Source organism: Pipistrellus hanaki (genome assembly GCF_964339955.1).
Source record: "Pipistrellus hanaki genome assembly, chromosome: 2".
NCBI lineage: Eukaryota > Metazoa > Chordata > Mammalia > Chiroptera > Vespertilionidae > Pipistrellus > Pipistrellus hanaki.
In genome coordinates this window covers 54,513,977-54,534,991 of record NC_140504.1, presented here as the reverse complement: position 1 = coordinate 54,534,991, position 21,015 = coordinate 54,513,977, and the positions used below count along the sequence as shown (strand labels likewise).

General features: G+C 36.4%; 1 protein-coding gene across 6 annotated transcripts in view; it reads left to right on the top strand.

Moving 5' to 3' along the window:
- STXBP5L (syntaxin binding protein 5L) overlaps positions 1-21,015 on the top strand; it is a 157,491-nt gene that overhangs the window by 25,835 nt on the left and 110,641 nt on the right. For 5 of the 6 annotated variants that reach the window (XM_084871511.1, XM_084871510.1, XM_084871509.1 and 2 more), the window contains exons 4-7: positions 2,117-2,198; positions 8,413-8,513; positions 12,568-12,702; positions 18,937-19,000. In XM_084871511.1, the coding sequence (XP_084727637.1) occupies positions 2,117-2,198; positions 8,413-8,513; positions 12,568-12,702; positions 18,937-19,000 (382 nt within the window). Of the gene's footprint in view, positions 1-2,116; positions 2,199-8,412; positions 8,524-12,567; positions 12,703-18,936; positions 19,001-21,015 lie in introns of all 6 variants that reach the window. The other variant, XM_084871512.1, reaches the window with a different exon arrangement.

Here is a 21,015-nt window from a genome sequence, read left to right as displayed (position 1 = left end):
GCAGGTGGTTGCCCCTGATCAGGGTGGGAGGGGCCAATCTGGGGTTGGGCCAGGGGAGGGGCTGCAGAAGGTTGCCTGTCTGCCACCCCACTATTGAGGAAGAGGGCAATCAGGAATGAGGCCGGCCAGGGGGAGGAGGCCTCAGAAGGTTGGCCACCAGCCCTGCCCCAGATTGGGGTAGCGGAAGCTGATCATGGATGGGACCGGCTGGGGGGAGGGGCTGCGGGAGGTTGACCAGTTTGGACCAGTTTGTTGGCCTAAGTGGGCATCACAGCAACCAGTCGTTATGGTGTTCTGGTCGCTGGCTTATTATATATATATACACACACACACACACATATATATATATATATATATATATACACACACACACACACACACACACACACACACACACACATATATATATATATATATATATATATATATATATATATATATATATATATATATATATACACATTGTTATGTCTTCCTGGTAGATTAATTCCTTTATCATTATATAACATCTTTATTTGTCTCTAGCAACTTTCTTTGCTCTGAAATCAACTTTACTTGATATTAATATAGCAACTTCTACTTTTTTAAAAAAATGTTTGTATGATGTATCTATTTTAATTCTTTCATGTTAAACTTATGGCATTGTATTTGAAGTGAGTTTATTATAGACAACATGGATCATTTTTTCTGTTTTATTCTTTTTGAGGTATAATTGACATAAATGCTGTGTTTGTTTCAGGTGTACAACATAATAATTTGATGTTTTTGAATATGTTGAAATGATCACCACAATAAGTCTAGTTAACAGGCATCATCACACATAGTTACAAAAATTTTTTCTTGTATTTCCCACTATCTTAGTAACTTCCAAATATATAGTACAGTATTATTAACTATAGTTACCATGCTGTGCATTACATCTCCAGATCTTATTTATTTTATAACTGGAAATTTGTACCTTTTGACCATCTTACCAATTTGGCCCCCTAATTATTGCAATTACCCATTTGTATTTCGTATCTATCATTTTGTTGTTTTGGGTTGTTTATTTGTGTTTTGTGGAGTTTTTTTTTCCTGGTTTTTTTTTTTTGTAGATTCTTACCCATGTGAGGTAATACAGTATTTGTCTTTCTCTGTCTGACCTATTTTACTCAGCAAGATGCCTTCAGTGTCCATCCATGTTGTCACAAATGTCCTTCTTTTTAATGACTGAATTATATTCCATTGTAGGTGTATGTACCACATTTTCTTGATTGATTCATTCATGAGTGGACACTTTAGTTGTTTCCATATCTCAGCTATTGTAAATAATGATGAATTGAATATGGGAGTGCATATATCTCTTCAAGAGAGTGATTTCATTTTCTTTCTGGGACTGTCCCTGCGGCCGGGGCTGTGTACAGGGCCCTTTCAGGATCTCTGGGGCACAGACAGAAATTTATCCTGTTTTTTGCCTGTGCCAGCAGGCCTGCTTGACACAGAAGCTCAACATAGGCTGAGGCAGGGGGCTAATGAGTTAAAGAGCCATTTCAGACTTGAATCTATAATCTGATCAAATTTCATAGCCTTACCTCTAGGGGCTTCTACACTGCAGCAGAAACAGGCTGGAGCTGGCTCAAGGACTATTTCTGAGTCCACAACTGGGACCAAGGTCTCTATGCCTGATCCATTTGTGGGTTTGACTCCTCTGGGTCCCTTGGTGTATGGTGTCTGCTGATGACAGATCCAAATCCAAACTGGGCTGTAACCACATTCTCAGGTGTACAGAGCTATGTCCATATTGTTTTTGGAGAGCTGGGTGTGAGCCTGGTTCTCTTCATGCTGGGACTGCCCCGGGGTTTCACAATCTTCTACTTGAATCTAGTAGGCTTCCCTGAAGGCCACTTTGTCTGTGTATGGATGCCAGATTATTTTTGTTGTGAGGGATGTCTTATTTGGCCATTTTGCTGATATCCCGTGCATTAACAAAGACTAAGATTTCTCAACTCTTTATTTACAAAAGTTAGGATAACTGAAAACCAAAATATCAGTTATTAGGTAAGTTAGTTTACTTGTTTTTCTTGTTAGTAGAAGTGCTAATTAAAGTGTTAGAATCCTTGACTTTTATTTATATTAGACTCGGAAGACCTGGTGTTGATTGTTATTGCCAACATGAAAGTGGTGCAGCTGTCCTGCAGCTTCAATTCTTGATCAATGAGGTAAGGATCTCCTTTTTTTGTTCTCTCTCTCTCTCTTCATTGATATAATCTTTTTATATTTTGATTCTAAATGCTTAAAGATATATATATTAAAGGGAGCAATTTAACAAAAGGAAATAACTTTGGTAAACATACGTGTACCCAATATAGGAGCACCCAAATACATAATATATATATATATATATATATATATATATATATATAGTATTATTCATGGTCAAAGTTTTTATAAAAATGGTACTCTAGTATTTGTCTATTAAATTTTAAAAGAAAAAGTTGTATATCTGAGAAGATTCTGTTATTGTATAGAATAATTTGTAGATTATATAAATGTTTTTTTAAATATTACTGAAATATTTCACTTGCTTCAGTTACCATAAAACTTTTCTTCTATACACTCTCTGCCCAGCAACTTAAATTTTATAATCCAACTCTAGTTTTGTGTTTTGTCTTTATCCTCCATGAAATAATCTTTTCACTTATGTACCTATGGGCTCTTTTATCTGTGTGTATCTCCATGTACATATGTTAGTATATGTATGAATTTGTATCTATTTATGTGTCCATAGCAATTATGACAACTGGTGACTACTTTACCCATATTTTATAAACCTATGGTGATTAGGAACTTCCTAAGACAAAATATTTATTTATAAAGTTCAAAAAGTTTGAAGATCTTCTATTAGTTGAGGGCTAATTAAGGCCATCTCAACTCAAAAAAAAATTTTAAGTGGGAAAAATGTTTTATTTAGGCCATCTCATAGCCTTTTATTTTTTAAAAATATTTTTAATATTTTTTAAAGGAGAAAGTAAAGGAGAGGGAGAGAGAGAAATATCAATGTGAAAATATAAACATCGATTGGCTGCCTTCAGCATGCCCCCTACTTGGGATTGAGCCCACAATTCAGGCATCGACCCAGACCAGGAATGGAACTGGCAATCTTTCAATGTCCAACCAACAAGCCACATTGGCCAGGGCGTAGACCTTTTTTTAAAAAAAATTATTTTAATCCTTCAATTACAGTTGAGATACAATATTGTATTACTTTCAGGTGTACAATATAGTGAATATACATTTCTGTAACTTACTAAAGGTTCACTCCAATAAATCTAGTACCCCTCTGACACCATACATAATTATTATTAAACAGAAAGTAAGCTTAAGGAATTGAATGAATAGGGGAAGGACCATGGTTTAGTATAGAGAAGTAGAAGGAGAATGAGTAGATAAGAAGAAAAATAAAAAAATAATAAATAAATAAATAAATAAATCGTTAAATAAACAAAACATTTTAATTTATTCACCTATTTTTGGAAAAGGATAATTGAGAAGAGAGCAGATAGGCTTGAGTTTAGTGAGTGAAACTAATTGAGCAATTAGGAGAAGAAGAGAGCAAGAGAGGAAAAACAAAAGCATTTTTAAAATTGGATAGCGAAGAAAGATAAAAGAGAAGGGTGCATGGACATGGAGCAGGGGTGAAGAAATTAGATATGAGTAAGCCAACAGACACTACAATAATAATAATGTCAAGAAAGCAGATAAAGAAGATCAATTTTTAACAAGGGGTAAAAAGAAAGGTGAGAGAAAAACTAAAGCGGGGACAGGAGAAGAGAAAAAAATGAACAAGGGACAAGTACCCTAGCTTGTTTGGCTCAGTGAATAGAGCATCAACCTGCAGACTGAAGAGTCCAGGGTTCAATTCCAGTCAAGGGCACATGCTTGGGTTGTGGGCTTGATCCTCAATGGTAGGCATGTAGGAGGCAGCCAAACAGTGATTCTCTCTCATCATTGATGTTTCTATCTCCCTTTCCATTCCTCTCTTAAATCATTTTTTTTTTTAAAGAGAGAAGTAAGGAAGAAAAGGATAAAAAAAGAAAAACTAAGAATAAAATAATGTTTAAAAATAAAAATAGAATGAAGAATGTAAATATTTCTCTCTTTTCCACATCTAGCATGGCTAGAGAGCAGTTCAGTTCCTGAGTAGGGGCTCCTGGGGATTGAGAAAATGAAAGAAAGAGACAGACACAGAGATGGAAGGAAAAATCTGGGGCTAGGTGGACTACTGTCTTCTGATAGAGAGAGAGGGACCTAAAGCCAATACAGCATGTTTATTTTATGCAGCTAAACCCAGGATGCTTTACCAAAAGTCAAGACAAATTATGTGCATTCTTAGGTGGGCCCGAGTTGTATTCATTCCTGGTGCTTGGCTGGATTTAGATAACGAAACCCATCCCTGTGGAGCCTGGGCTTAAGGTCAAGCTGACAACACTCCTGCCTCTGACTAGGCATGTTTCCAGGACATGGCTCTGCCAATGCCTCTGGATTCAGCTGACAATAAAGAAATGCTAATGTGCCTTTCCAGGTACTCTCTACAGAAGAAAAATAATCCAAAAAGGAAAAGATAAAGAACAAAACTGAAAAATATTTAAATAAAAAGTAAAAAAGTGAAGTGTCGTTCACTTCAGCTGAGTTTTAATGTCTCATGGGGGCTGGTTTAAGACCCCAATCTACTGTCTGTCTGCCACTTCCCAGTTTCCTGTTAGGTAGTCAGCACTGTGTTGAAGTTCCCAGTGATCCACTGCTCCTTTGTCTGTCTCCACAGCCTTGGTTGCAAGCAGGCAGGTCCAATATGCCCACTTTGTTTGTCTGCCTGCTGTCAGACTTAATTTACTCCAGTGTCTATTTCTGACATGAGCTTTAGGTGGGGGTGTTGCTGTATTAGTTTCTGGACCAAATGGCCCCTCAACCCAGTGCTTGAGGGCTGCCTGGGGCTATTCAGAGTCTTTGTATTCTCTGTAAAGCTTGTATTCTCTAAAAAGCTTGTATCCTCTGTAAAGCTTGAGGCTGGGTGCAGCTGCACTTGCTGCCCTAAGGCTGCTGGAAGGGGCTGGCTCTTCAGGATAAAAATGGCTGCTTAAGTTTGGAGAGTCCAGAATGTGTCAGTGCCAGATTCCTGGTCACCTCTCTCTGTTTACTGTTTCACACTTTCTCCCCAGCCTCCACAAAACTGCACCTCCACCTGCATGGCAGTGAGAGTTTGTAATTGAAAGGTCCTATGAACTGGGTTTAGCAAATAAAATCAAGGACAAAACAGTTTAAAAAAATCATACCACTGCAAATTTCTCTTCCCCCAGGAAAGGGAAAACATTAAAAAAAAATCTATATAATAAAGAGGTAATGTGCTAATTGTCCTAATAGTTGTCACAGTCATGCAGACCTGTGGCACTGCCTGGCCCAGAGGGGTGTCAGGACTGGGGTGGGGCTTTAGCCGAGAGCTCTCAGCACTCCTGCACTGGGGTCTTAAGATGTAGAAAGGAAGGAAGCACATAGGCAGTTAGGAAGTTTAGGCCAGGAGGGGAGAGCAGATAGGCAGTTAGGGAGATCAGGCCAGGAGGGGAAAGCAGATAGGCATTTACAGGGATCAGACAAGGAGGGGAGAGCATTTAGGGAGATCAGGCCAGGAGGGGAGAGCAGTTAGGTGCATCACTTAGGCAGGTGAGCGCTTAGGAGCCAGTGGTTCTGGACTGTGAGAGGGATCCCAGATTGGAGTGGGTGCAGGCCAGGCTGAAGGAACCCCCCTCACACCCTGCATGCATGAATTTCATGCACCAGGCCATTAGTTGTATTATAATAGTTATTAGTATTTATAATGACAACCTTTTTGAAGTCTCATTTTTACTGCTTGAGAGATCTCAGCCTTTTTTCTTCTGCATGTGTACTGACAGGCATAAATTGTTTCCTAGTATTTCCTCTGGGTCTGATTTTCTTAGAATTGTCTTCATAGCCCTTACTTTATAAGAAAATATAAAGATGAGGATTGGACATCCTTCTATTGCTTACATATTTATCCTAAACTACTCATCTTGATTTACTTCACACTCTACTTCTATACTTATCCCCAAAATTCTAAGTTTCTGACCTCATGACTGCTGTTTTCATAGTTTTTAATCTTTTCATAGATCTGTAGTAGTGCTTCTTATATATTCACTTTGCTTGTAAATAGCCCTAGTCACACTAATAATGTGTTCTTATATGTGCCCTATCTCTGTTGGTGCTGTTATGCTCACTGATCCTGTTCATTTCCCTCCAATGATAAATTACTTCCTAGTTTTGTCATAGAATTAATAATATTGACTTCCTGTCTAGATTTACTTAGCTATTACTTTAAGATATTATTGATATATGCTGCTTTAATTTCATTGCCTTTGGCATATTATATCTTTTGGATAGAACATAACTATTTATTGTGAAGAATGTTTTATTAATTTCCTATATTACATTTTATCCTCACCCTATCCCAAGTGAATTTCCACTTTCCTGAGAAATGAGATCAGTATCTTATATTTAAATAGTAATAATTTTAACTAATTGAGCACTTTCAAGCAATCTTAATAATTTGACAGTTTGTATAGGGTACATTTTATGGCATAGAATGTAATTATCTGTGAGTTCATATTCAAGTGTATATATCAACAAATACCCATTTGAAATGTGTGTATTTCTACATTTATATGCCAATATGCAAATTATACAAATTTTTAAACATTTTCAAAGGGATATACTCTTATTATGATTGGTGTCTTAAAAGTGATTTTTCTTTGAGGCTAAAATAACAGGTATTGGATATAAAGAACATCATAGGATACATGAGTATTTTTATCTTAGGAATTCTTATGAAAAAAACACTTAGATTCCTATCTTCTTCTTTAATTCCTGAAGAAGAAATATATTTTAGGAATTTTAATATAATTCTTCCTAGCATCTAAATGGGATAATGATTTTGATATCTGTGATTGATGTTACAAACTAATGAAACATTACTTATCATAGAGTACTTTGGAAAATATGGAAAGAATTTTAGGTATCTCAGGATCTGTAAGAACACTTTTGCAGAACACATTTTGATACTCTAGAGTAGCTTTAGGCTTTGTCAAGCTTTAGGCAAGCAGTGACATTTTTAGCTGGGAAACTCATAATTGTAAAAGTTCTAATGTCATTTAAGATGATATTACTGAACTCAGTGAAATAGTTTAACTGTGTGTATATGTACACTAGAGGCCTGGTGCATGAATTCGTGCACAGGTGTGTTCCCTAAGCCTGGCTGGCAATCAAGGCCAATTGGGGCTGTCTCACCCAGTCCCAATTGGGGCCGGGCTGATTGGGACCAGGCCAATCAGGGCCTGCCAGCCAAAGGGGAGGGAGGGGTAGAGGGATCGCAGGAGGTTGGCTGGCCAGGGAGGAGGGACCTCAGGAGGTTGGCAGGCCACAGGAGATTGGCTGTGAAAGCACACTGACCACCAGGGGGCAGCTCCTGCATTGAGCATCTGACTCCTGGTGGTTAGTGCACATCATAGCTACTGGTCTACTGGTAGTTCCAGTTGTTCAGTCATAATTGTCACTTAGGCTTTTATAAATATATATATATATATATATATATATATATATATATATATATATATATATATATATATATATTGTATCTGCCCTATTAACTAGAAAATAGCCTATTATATTTGAAATAAGATTTATTTGTACTTGGAGGTTTTTTATAAAAAGAATCTCAACATTATTTTTGAAGTTGTACTGAATTCTAGTTGGAAAAATGTTTTCTTTTATTATAAATGTTTTTTTTATTATAGATGAAATTTCTTGAACTATAAAAACAATCAAATTATACCAAATATACTTTTTAGGAAGAATATGTACTTTTTAACTATAGTATATAAAAAATTCTTACAAATGGAGAATTTTTATATGATTAGATTGAATTTGAAAACTACTAACTGCCTCTGCCTGCCCCCCCCCCCCCCGCCCCCCAGTCAGGCAGGCAGGCAGGTTGGATATTTGCTTCTCTGCAAAGCTATATAGTACATGTGTGAAAAGCAGGGGGGGGGGGGGGTGGAAAAATCCTTTAGTAGTCACTGTGATGCTTACTATAATTCTTCCTTTCTATTGGTATATGCATATTTCTTAAGCTAGTCATCCTGACCAATCCCTATGTAAAGTTTACTTGTTTCTTCCATTTCAGCATTCTTATACGTCCTGATTGAGTTATGTGCAGTTGAACTTCCTTGTATTTCCAGGTTATATATTATAGATACAAATAACTCATCAAGCAGTGAAAAACTCAGTAAACTAGTTGGTTGTTTTTCCTTCACAAAAATTCCTAGGTTAAATAAATCACCTGTTGAATTTGTCTTCTTTTTATTCCAGGGTGCTTTGGTCAGTGCAGGTTCAGATGATACACTTCATTTGTGGAACCTTAGACAAAAAAGACCAGCTATTCTTCATTCTCTTAAATTTAATCGAGAACGGTAAGAATTTGTGAGTTAAACAATTTATTAATGTACAAAAACATTATTTCCTGAACAAATTATAGGTTAAGTTTTCAAAGACCTTTTTCATAATCATAATAGCTAGAAATAATCTAATGTTTATGATTGTTTTATTATAGTTAATTTTCACAGAAAATTCATAATTGATATAGATTTAGTCATCTACTAAAGGATAATTCTTAACACTTTTGTTCTCCTTGCTAAAAAACAGGATTCTGGAAAGGGATCTGAGGCTGTTAAGCCGCAATGTATACCTAAAAGTTAAAAAACAAAACCTTTTTTTTTTTTTTAATGTCTAAAGAGCACAAAATTGATCCTTCTTTTTTATTGCTGCATGGTATTCCATATTATAAATGCATCACAGCTCCTTTATCCACTCACCTACTGATGGGTACTTGGGCTGTTTCCAGATCTTAGCGCTTGTAAATTGTGCTGCTGTGAACATAGGGGTGCATACATCCTTTCTGATTGGTGTTTTGGGTTTCTTGGGCTATAATATATTTCTAGAAGTGGGATCACTGGGTCAAACGGCAGTTCCAAATTTAATATTTTGAGGGAATTCCATACTGTTCCATAATGACTGCATCAGCCTGCCATTATGTTTGTCAGCAGTGTACTAGGTTTCTGGTTTCTCCATAGTCTCACCAGCCCTCATCATCTGTTGATTGGTTGACAGGTGTGAGGTCGTTTTTGCTAAGCAACATAAGCCAGTCAGAGAAAGACAAGTATCACATAATCTCACTCATATTTGGAATCTAATAAACAAAATAAATTGTTTAACAAAATAGATCCAGAAACATAGAAGCATGGAAAAGATTGTTGAACCTCAGAGGAAAGGTGGGGGTGGGTGGGTGGGAAGAGATCAACCAAAGAACTTGTGTGCATGTATGCATAACCCATGGACACAGAGAATAGGGTAGTGGAGACCTAGGATGGAGGTGGTGGGGAGGCAGGATAAGACAAACATAAGAAAAAATATATCCTTGGGTGAGGATTAAAAAAAAAAGAGAGCTCAAAATTGAAAAAAATACAGATCTATTATAAACACTTCTCACCTGTGGTGGAAAAACGTACGAACTTGAATTCTCTTCCAGTAGCTTGGTGCTCAGAAAACAGAAAGGCTGATTATGAAACTCCAACCTGTAAGCTGTGGATAGAGAAAGGGTGTCATTTAGGCCTATGGGCCAGAGCTTAGTTATCTCAATTGAGGTGGATTTAATTGGAAGTTATATAAAAATGCAAGTTGGCAGATTTTTCTCCTTAGTTGACCAGATTATTCTATAAAGTTTGATTAGTTCCTGTTGGTTAGTAATTAGTGATTTATTCTTGCTTCCCACATGGCCTTCACTAATACAATTCTGTCATTCAGAAATTAAATATTCTATGAATTTTTTAAACTTCATTTTTATTATTGTCGCTATTACAGATGTCCTCATTCCAACTCCCTGCCCTTGCCCACCTCCACCCAACCCCCACACTCTCTTCCCTCTGGCCATCACCACACTGTTGTCTGTGTCTATGGGTTATACATATATGTTCTTTGGCTAATCCCTTCATCTTCTTTCATCCAGCCCTCTCCAATCCCCAACAGCTGTCAGTCTGTTCCATGTATCCATACCTCTGTTTCAATATATAAATCTATGAATTTAAATAAAGGTAGAAAATATTATTTCTTTTGCTGTAGGAAAATGAGAACAAACTTCTCAGAGTTTCATTTGTTAGGAATTATATCTTATTCCCTTTGAAACTGCAGAGATTAGATTTATTTTTAAAAGTTGCCTTATGTTTGATATTTTACAACTAACTATAGACAACAAAATTGAGCCAGTTTTTTTTTTTTTTTCCTGTCTGGTTTCTTGATTAATAGCCCATTAGTACTGTGAATGAAATTCAACTAAATTTTTACTTATCTGTTTTATTTTGTCTCTTGTGTTACAGTTCTAGCTGAATACAATATTGTACAAAATTTATCAGATGCTTTTCTTAAAGAAATTTTATATATTTTTCTTACGATTTGAGTTTTTTTCATAAAAATTCTTAAGTATCAGTCTTTGACTCAAGATTCTGAGGGGACCTTAGGGTAGCTTATTATCATTATAATTATCATCAGCTGTTTTTAGGTGACTACTTAGTGACAATGCATTACCCCCACTATTAACTTACCAATTTAGGTTCTCATTCTGAAACTTTAGAGTAAGCAGGAGTCAGCCTCAGAACAGTGTTCCTTATAATGTAGTTTATAGATTATTTGTATAAGAATCACCTAGAGCTGTGGTCGGCAAACTACATCTCGTGAGCCACATGTGGCTCTTTGGCCCTTTTATTTTGAAGAAGTGGTGTTAGAAGAAGTTTAACTTTAAAAAAATTGGCTCTCAAAAGAAATTTCAATCATTGATATTTGGCTCTGTTGACTAAGGAGTTTGACGACCACTGACCTAGAGAAGTGCTTCCAAAACGGTAATGTGTATATGACTCACCTGAGGTTCTTCATAAAATGCATTTTCTGATTCTAAAGTGGAACATGAGATTCTAAGTCCTACTAAGCTTCCAGGGACATTCATGCTGCTGGTCTATAGACTTAATTTTTAATAGCAAGCACTGAGAATACTAGTTAAAATACTAGTCATATGTCCCATCCCATGGAGTCACAATTTGTGTAGCTGGAATCTGGTAATATGCATTTTAATGAGATATTTATTTATACTAAAGATTAAGAATTATTATATAATTTAATGGTTTTTTTTCTTCTTTTTAAGATATATATTTTTATTGCCAAAACCAGTTTGGCTCAGTGGATAGAGCGTTGGTCTGCGGACTGAAGGGTCCCAGGTTCGATTCTGGTCAAGGGCAGGTACCTTGGTTGCGGGCACATCCCTAGTGGGGGGTGTGCAGGAGGCAGCTGATCTATGTTTCTCTCTCATTGATGTTTCTAAGTCGCTATCCCTCTCCCTTCCTCTCTGTAATAATCAATAAAATATATATTTAAAAAATAAAAAATAAAAAATATATTTTTATTGATTTTAGAGAGGAAAGGAGAGGAAGAGCAAGCTAGAAACATCAATAGTGTCAGTAATGAGAGATAATACTCGATCTGCTGCCTCCTGCATCCCCCACTACTGGGGATCGAGCCCACAACCAGGGTGTGTGCTCTTGATACTCTATCCACTGAGCCATACCAGCTAAGGCCCTATTGTCCTTTTTAAGAGTTATTAAAGAGCATGAGTAGGTCAAACTAGAAAGACTGATGATGCTCTGAAAAAAAGACTCTGTTAAACGTCCAGATTTCATGTACAGAAGTCATGGTTGCCCTGGCTATGAAACAGGCTCCCAGAGTTGGCCAGAAAGTCCATTGTGAAGATGAGGCAGAACAAACAAACAAACAAACAAACAAAAGGGAATAAGTACAGTGTATCTCTGACCTTTAAATTTTCTTTATATTACTTACATGCCAAGCATCTGAATAAAAAAGTAATTTATCATACTAAGTAGACAAACAAACTCTGACAACTCTGAAATTTATGTTTTAAATGTACCTACAATAATTTGAACTGAACATTACTAAAAAACAAAAAACAAAAAAACACAAAAAACAAACAAACAAAAAACAACAACAAGCTAATAGTGTAGCTTGGTAGAAAGATGGTAATTTTACAACCAAACAAGAATAGATTTTAATTCCAGTTTTGCCACTTATTAGCTGTCAGTTCTAGACAAGTAAAAATAAAAGACTTTTACTTTAGTTTTCCTCTTTGTAAAACAGAAGTATATGTCTGTCTTGTAGTGCTGTTTTCAGAATTAGAAATAATATTAGTGCCTAGATTAGGTACTTATTTAATAGTGGGCATTATCATTATGGTTTTTAAAATTATACTGTTATCCTATACTCTCACTAATAACTAAATGCTACTTGAGTATATAGTAAATTTTATTGTTTATGCAGCTATCACTACATAATAAGTTTAAGGAAAATTAATGCTATCATGCTGACCAGACATAAAGTTAGATATTTTAATTGTAATTTTCTTTCTTTCAGAATTACTTACTGTCATCTACCTTTCCAGAGTAAATGGCTCTATGTTGGAACAGAAAGAGGAAATACACATATTGTAAATATTGAATCTTTCATTCTTTCTGGATATGTCATCATGTGGAACAAGGCAATTGAACTGTAAGTTTGGACTTAAATATCACTTTATTGACATTAAATATTTCATATGGTTATGTAACATATAAATTATAGTTATTTGAAACATTATGGCTAATTTAAGATTAATATGAGTGAAAAGTTCAGCCAAAATAATTAGAAAACATAAAGGCTTTTAAAAATAGATATTGTAGCCGGGACTGGTTCGGCTTAGTGGATAGAGCATCGGCCTGTGGACTGAAAGGTCCCGGGTTCGATTCCGGTCAAGGGTATGTCCATTGGTTGCGGGCGCATCCCCAATAAGGGGTTTGCAAGAGGCAGCTGATCGATGATTCTCTCTCATCGATGTTTCTAACTCTCTATCCCTCTCTCTTCCTCTCTGTAAAAAATCAATAAAATATATATTAAAAATGAAAAAAAGATATTGTAGTATTAACATATGATAATTTTAGAATCTCCAAATAATACAGGTCATTAGTGGTATTTATGTAAAATTTGGTGATAAAATATTAATTCTAAAAGTTACACATGGAAATCATTCCATTCCTTATAATAAACCTTTGTTTAGCCACTTCCATTGATAATGACAAGTGGATTATGGCCACATTTAGTTTTATGGAAAATAATCATTATCAGTTCATATACAGGGTGGGGCAAAAGTAGGTTTATAGTTGCAAGTACATGAGTTTATTTCTGTATTATTATTAATTTCTAGAGGCCCAGTGCACAAATCCATGCACAGGTGGGGTCCCTTGGCGTGGCCTGTGGGGATTGGGCTGAAACCGGCAGTCCAATTCCGCCTGCTGCTTCCACTCATCCCAGCACTGCTGCACCTGTGGCAGGCTTGCACCCAGTCAGTCCTGATTGGAAGAGGCTTGTGAGTGAGCCCAGCATCCGGTGCCCGTCCTGAGGCGGGTAGGAGAGGCCAGGACATGGCTGGCCCTCGGGCAGGTGGTGGGATGCCCTTGCCAGCCTGGGATCCAGATCTGTCCTACTGACATTTATGACGGTTGTTTGGGAGCCACTTGGCGGCCACTTTTATATAGTTTCTTCCTTGGGGAGCATCTAGGGAGGGGAAGCAGCCACGGTACCCGAGGCTGACTTCCAGGAGGCCAGAGGCACTGTTGGGATAGTGCTGTGCTGGTGGCGCTGGTCCATTGGTGTCTGGTCCATTCTCCAGAGATTGGACCTGCAGGAATACTGAGGGAGTGAGTGGCTGCTGCTGGGGTGGTGGGCTGCCAGGATGGGTTGGTTAGCTGAGCAGCACTCCCGCTGTGGGAGCACACTGACCACTAGGGGGCAGCTCCTGCATTGCCCACACTGTCCCCTGGTGGTCATTGTGCGTAATAGAAGGAGCACATAATAGTTTATTATATATATACTAGAGGCCTGGTACACAAAATTAATGCACAGGGGGCTGGGTGAAAGGGCAGGGGTGTCCTCAGCCCAGCTTGTACCCTCTCCAATCTTGGACATCCTTCTCACAATCCAGTACTGCTGGCTCCCAACTGCTTGCCTGCCTGCCTTCCTGATTGTCCCTAACCGCTTCTGCCTGCCAGCCTAATCACCCCCTAACCACTCCCCTGCCAGCCTGATTAATGCCTAACTGCTCCCCTACCAGCCTGTTTGCCCATAATTGCCCTCCCCTGCAGTCCCGGTCCCCCCCAACTGCTCTTCCCTGCAAATCTGGTTCTCTCCCAACTGCCCATCCCTGCAGGCCTGTTTGCCTTCAACTTCCCTCCTCTGGTGGCTTGGTTACCCCTAACTGCCCTCCCTTGCAAGGTTGATCGCCCCCAACTGCCCTCTCTTGCAGGCCTGGTCCCTCTCAACTGCCCTCCCCTACTGGCCATCTTGTGGTGTCCATCTTGTGTTCACATGGGGGCAGGATCTTTTACCACATGGTACAGTCATTTTGTGTGTTGGAGTAATGGTCAATCTGTATATTAACCTTTTATTAGATAGGATAGAGGCCTGGTGCACTGGTGGGGGCTAGCTGGTTTGCCCCAAAGGGTGTCTCAGATCAGGGTGGTGGTTCCTTTGGAGCATGGGACAACCTGGGCAAGGGGCCTGTGGTGGTTTGCAAGCTGGCCACGCCCCCTGGCAATCCAAGCAGAGGCCATGGTATCTGGAGTTTATCTTCTATAATTGAAACTTTGTAGCCTGGAGTGGAGCCAAGCCTTCTGCTGTGGCTTTATGGCCACAAGTGGTGGCAGCCATTTCTGGATTTATGTGTCTTCTATAATTGAAACTTTGTAGCCTTAAGCAGAGGCCTGGGTCTGCCAGGGTGTGCTGAAAGCATGGCTTCCTTCATCACTGGGAAAACCAAAGCCTCTCTCCTGCTCTCTCTGTGGCTTTAGCAATCTTGGTTGGGGTTACTTGCATATTTTCTCCTGATTGGCTGGTGAGCATAGCTTGTGGGTGTAGTGGAATGATGGTTAATTTGCATATTACTCTTTTATTAGATAGGATATGTATATATATAAAATCACTTTACATACAAACGACTGTAAACCTACTTTTGTCACCTTGTACTTTTAAAAAAAATTCTTACCCACAGATATGTTTTATTGGTTTTTAGAGAGAGGGAGAGAAGGAGAGAGAGAGAGAGAGAGAGAGAGAGAGATGACAGAGAAACATCAATCAGTTGCCTCCCAAATGTACCCCAACTAGGGATTGAACCTGCAACCTAGCTATATACCAGAACCAGGAATCGAACCCCAACCAACTGAGCCACCTGATAGGGTGCTACTCTCTATTTTTTAATGCTGGAGCTTATTCTTCCTTTGCCTTAACATATTATTCTAGGTTCAAGGGAGAACAAATTTATTAACATTTTTATGTTGTGATGTATACAGCTATTTGGGTATGTGGTTGATGGCAATTACCACTTTGACTTTGACACTGATATTTACATTTCTACACATTTAAAATGTGAGACCCCCCACATGTGAAATTTCATGGAATTCTAAGCTATTTATTTGTAGTATGTAAACAGACAATTTTCCTGGTTAATCACAAAAAACAAATTTTCTTTAATAAATGTTTATGCTCTATACATATTAGTTTCTTAATAAGATGAAGTGTTTACTTGAGGCTGGCTCAAGTAGGATGAGGCAAAAGTAGGTTTATAGTTGTGAGTACATAAAACACAAGTTTATTCTTATATTATCATTTATTAGTTATTGTATTATTAGTGAGACCATGGAAATAGATGAGATTATGCATGAAGAGTGCATAGGAAAGAGGTAGTCAACTAGTAGACAGTGAACCAATTTACAGGTATGTTTTATTTGGCCATCAGAGTATTTAAACAAATCTGAATAATTAGTTTCTAATATTTATTTATTTATTTATTTATTTATTTATTTATTTTTAAATATATTTTATTGATTTTTCACAGAGAGGTAGAGAGAGGGATAGAGAGTTAGAAACATCGATGAGAGAGAATCATCTACCAGCTGCCTCTTGCACACCCCCCACAGGGGATGTGCCTGCAACCAAGGTACATGCCCTTGACCGGAATCGAACCCGGGACCTTTCAGTCCACAGGCCGACGCTCTATCCACTGAGCCACACCGGTGCCGGCTAGTTTCTAATATTTAAAAATTGGTAGAGTAGAAATAAAAATTTAGATTTTCAGCTTTCATAAAAAACATTCATAATGAGACAATCCCAGTCCAGTATTCTTGCATGGTAGTGAGTAATCAACTGGAAATGAGTAACAACTATCAGTAGGTGGGTAATGTGCCATCCAGTTTAGCACAGTTTTCATTCAGCCTGTTTAATTCACTTGCAGTACCTGCCTTGCTCCCCTGGGCCCTTGAATTCATGACCACATCTAATATGGGAATAGATGGCAGTCTAGGACAGAATACAAAGGAATACCAATATTTAAGATATAAAAGCAAAGTCCACAAAGGAAACTATCAAGAGCCATTGGGGTGCGTCAGAGGAAAAGAAATAAAGAAGGACACTTAGAATAATTGCTGGGCATTATTTAGATAGACATTTATGAATTTAAGTTTATTGATAATTCTATCTAAAGTATTTTGTGGGATTTATAGAATCTGGAGTATACAGATGCTTTTTTCTTTTTTTAAGTCAATTTCTAATGGCCATTTTCCCCCTTTGATGAGAAAAATACTTTGGTATTTCCTAAGTTTTATTTTTTCACAATAAATTATATTTCTTTTATACTTAGAAAAAGTCATTCCAAGTAGTGGAAATTTAATGCTAGATTATTTTCTGACTTGAGTGTTTTATAGAGTCTGAGAATCTAAATGGAAGTCTTACAAATAATCTAAGTGTTTCTTAGTGTATTTCAGTGACTTCTTTAATATGGACAATGAAAAAGGATTCTATGAATCAGTAATTTTGAAAAATATTGAAAATTTGCAATTTTCATTTGCATACTATAGCCCTAAGAGGTTCTATAGAAGAAAATATTTATCTTTGTTTAATTCAGGGTTTCCAAGCTTTTATAGATATGCAGCACTATGTGAAATGCCTTATATATTCACTAGTTTATCATGGAGTACATTTTGGTATTCATTGCTCCAATCAAACCCATGCAGGAGCCAAGAATTTTCAGTAACCACCAAAGGTTCACCCCTATGACAGCAATGGGTGCCCCGCCTAGGTCTGGTGCCCCACTCACCTGCTCCACCATCCTACCAGGACTAATGCCAACCATGTTCACACACGCCCCCTGGAAGTCAGCACACAGCATAGCAACTGGTTGTTCAGTTATTTGAATTGTTTTGCCATTCGGTCTATTTGCATATTAGCTTTTTATTATCTAGGATGATATAACTGCTAAAAGCCCTGCAAGCTTTTTATAAAGCCCTGCTTAATTTCTTTTCTTCCTGCATATATTCTAGAATGCAAATCGTAACTCTTACTTAGTTATTCCAATGATTTACAATAATCATAATACATACTATTTATTTGGTACTTACTATGTTTTGACATTATAGTAGGTGCTATACATATATTCCAATCCCCACAATTATTCAGTAGGATTAGTACTATTACCTACCTCTATTTTTAGATGAGAAAATTTAGGGTAAAACCACTAACAAAATATCTATTCCTTTTAGTCACTCTGGGGAGTCAGTATCTGGCGAATGTGGAGTTACTTAATTTCTCTGATTCCAAAGATTTCTAAAATTTAAATATTTATTATTTTATGAAGAATCTTTAATGATTTTCAGGTGTTGTTAAGAAATAAATTACTTCTATGTCAGTATAATCATAATAGAATTTATCTGGCACACTTAGGTCATTGAAAAAAGGATGTGGAAAAGTGAGCAATAAATCCGTGGTCATTATCAGGTCATGTCATATTTTACCATGATGTAATCACATTCAACAATGATCTAAGTTAAAGTAGGAAAGATAAAAGAAATATGCCAGATATCAGAGTAGAATAAATTTAAAGTCATATTGACAGAGCACAGAACTCTTTAACAGTATGCTCTTAGACTCATAATGATCTGTTATTGATTACCCTAGTCCATGGTTGGCAAATTGCGGCTCTCGAGCCACATGTGACTCTTTGTCCCTTGAATGTGGCTCTTCCACAAAAATACCACGGCCTGGGAAAGTCTATTTTGAAGAAGTGGTGTTAGAAGAAGTTTAAGTTTAAAAAAATTTGGCTCTCAAAAGAAATTTCAATCGTTGTACTGTTGATATTTGGCTCTGTTAACTAATGAGTTTGCCGACTACTGCCATAGGTAACCAGATAAATGAGACAAAAGTGAACTTGGTTTTCCTAGTTAGTCAGTTTTCTGTATGCTAGCTATCACTAGAATTTTCTTATAAATCTGGACTTTTTGTAGGAGATTTTATGTCAAAAGAAAATTTTAAATCAGGTATGTACTTTGACTTTGGTTGAAGCAGGTTTATAGCATTAGCCTTGTGGCTTTGCAAGTTGTTCTTTGTCTGTAGAAGTAAAAGTTTAATTTCAATCTTTCAGAGGCCCAGATTTGGCAACAAATGCCTAAGATAATACAGAATCCATTGTTATGTGGGTCTATATTCTTAAACCTGATTTTTAAAAAATATCACGCCTCATTTAATAAAGTAGGAGAGAGAAAAGTAATCTTAAAGTAAAACAACTCAAAAGTTAAATGAATCTAAGCTAAACTCTAGAATATTTAGAGTACATTCCAATATAATCTTAAATTTTTTCCAGTTTCTAACAGTATGGTATTTTAATGTTTATTTTTTAATTACTGTTTTAAATTGATTTAACAGATCCACAAAGACTCATCCAGGTCCAGTTGTACATTTAAGCGATAGCCCAAGAGATGAAGGGAAAGTGAGTATTACAGTGTTATTCTTGCATTTATTTTCCTTATTCTTAAAGATATTTCTTGATATTATTTAATGTCTAACATCTCTAGCACAGTTCATGGCATTCACTGTAATTTAAAATTAAAATATGTTGATTGGAATGTTTGATAAACTAAAAATGATGAAGGTTTCATTAGAGAAGTGAAAAATAGAGAATAAAATAACATTATAAATAGATAAAGAGAGAATTAGTGATCTGGAAGATAGAAGAAAATATCTAGACAAAAGCATGGTGAGATAAAAGGATGAAGAGCATTTGGGACAAAGTAAAAATGAGTAACATATGTATAATTAGAGTCACAGAAGAAGACATAATGTGATAGTAGCATATATGAAAGGTGAATGAATGATAATTTTCTAAAACTAATGACAGATATTGAAATCTAAGATGTACTACAGACATAAAGCAGGCTTACCAAAATGTGAAGTTCACATATGCATATCAAAGACAAAGCAGTCAGAGTATAGAAAAACAAAAAGGTAGTAAGACTAACAGCAGAGATCTCAACAGAAAAATTGAAAATGAGGACAATTGAGTGATAATGTCAAGGTTCTGGAGAGAAAAAGCAACTGCTTACACAGAATTCTATACTCTACCAAAAAAAATTATTAAAAGCATATGATGATATTACTGCAACTTAGCATAATTTGCAATAATTCATTAATAGAAAATGTACTCTAGTGAAAAAACTAAATGAGTTCTCTAAAAATGAAAATTGATCCATTTTAAAAGGACAGAGAAGAAGAGTAAAGAACAACAAACATGGATTAAATATAAGGGACTGTTTGATACAAATAATAGTAATGAATTCTGGGAGTGTAAATACAAGTTAAAAATAGCCAAAAGTTGCTATGATATCAAATGAATCCAAGTTCTAAGATCTTATAACTTCCAGAAAGTAGTACAAATACTAATTTATATTAAAGTTTGATGAGTCATGGAAACATTTTGTATTCTTGTGGTAACACTAAAAAAATAAAAATATATTTCTAATGGATAAGTTGATGGAGTAGGACACTGCAATAATAAGTATTTAGAAAGGAAAAGAAATAGTAATACTACACAGATATCACAAACATAAAACAGGTAGATTTGTTCTAATGTAAGTCAGCAATTATTTTAAATGAAAACAGATTAAATTGGCTAAAGGACAGTAATATGCAGATCTGTCAAAACATACTGTTACAAGAGACACACTTTAAACTTAAGGATATAAAAACATTTAATGTTAAAGGATCAGAAAAGATAGCATAGAAACCTTAAGCAAAGAAAACTAGCTATACTTATATGAGACAAAGTAAATGTCTTAATTCAGGTGTTATAACAAAAAATACGATAGACAGGATGGCTTAAACAACAAACATTTATTTCTCACAGTTTTGGAGGTGGGAAAGTCCAATATCAAGGCACCAGCTGACCTGGTATCTGTTGAAGGCCTGGTTTCTAGATGGCCATCTTCTCACTGCGTCCTTATATGGTAAAGAAGACAAGAGAGCTGTTGAGTCTTTTTTATAAGACCACTAATCCCACTTATAAAGGTTCCACTTTCATGACCTAATAACCTCCCAAAGGCCCCACTTCTTTATCACCTTTAGAGTTAAGATTTCAAGATAAGATTTTTAAGAGGACACAAACATTTTTATAGTTCATAAAATGAGACTTAAAAGCAAGAATTTTTTCTGAAGGGAAGATTTCGTAATACTCAATTCAACAGGAGAAGTAATAACCCTCAATTTGTATACATCTAATAATATAGTTTTATATTGTATAGGCAGTACTTGCTTTGCATGGTACCAAGTTAATTGAAAGATGCATAACTGTACATATTTTAATTTTCCATGACTCCTTACTGGGTATGTGTAATTTGACAGAACTAAAAAATATAAAGCCAAATTGATAAAAAACTAAAATAAAAAATACCCAAATTTGCAAATGTAGTTGAAGATTTTAATACACCTCTCTGAGTCACTGAAAGAATT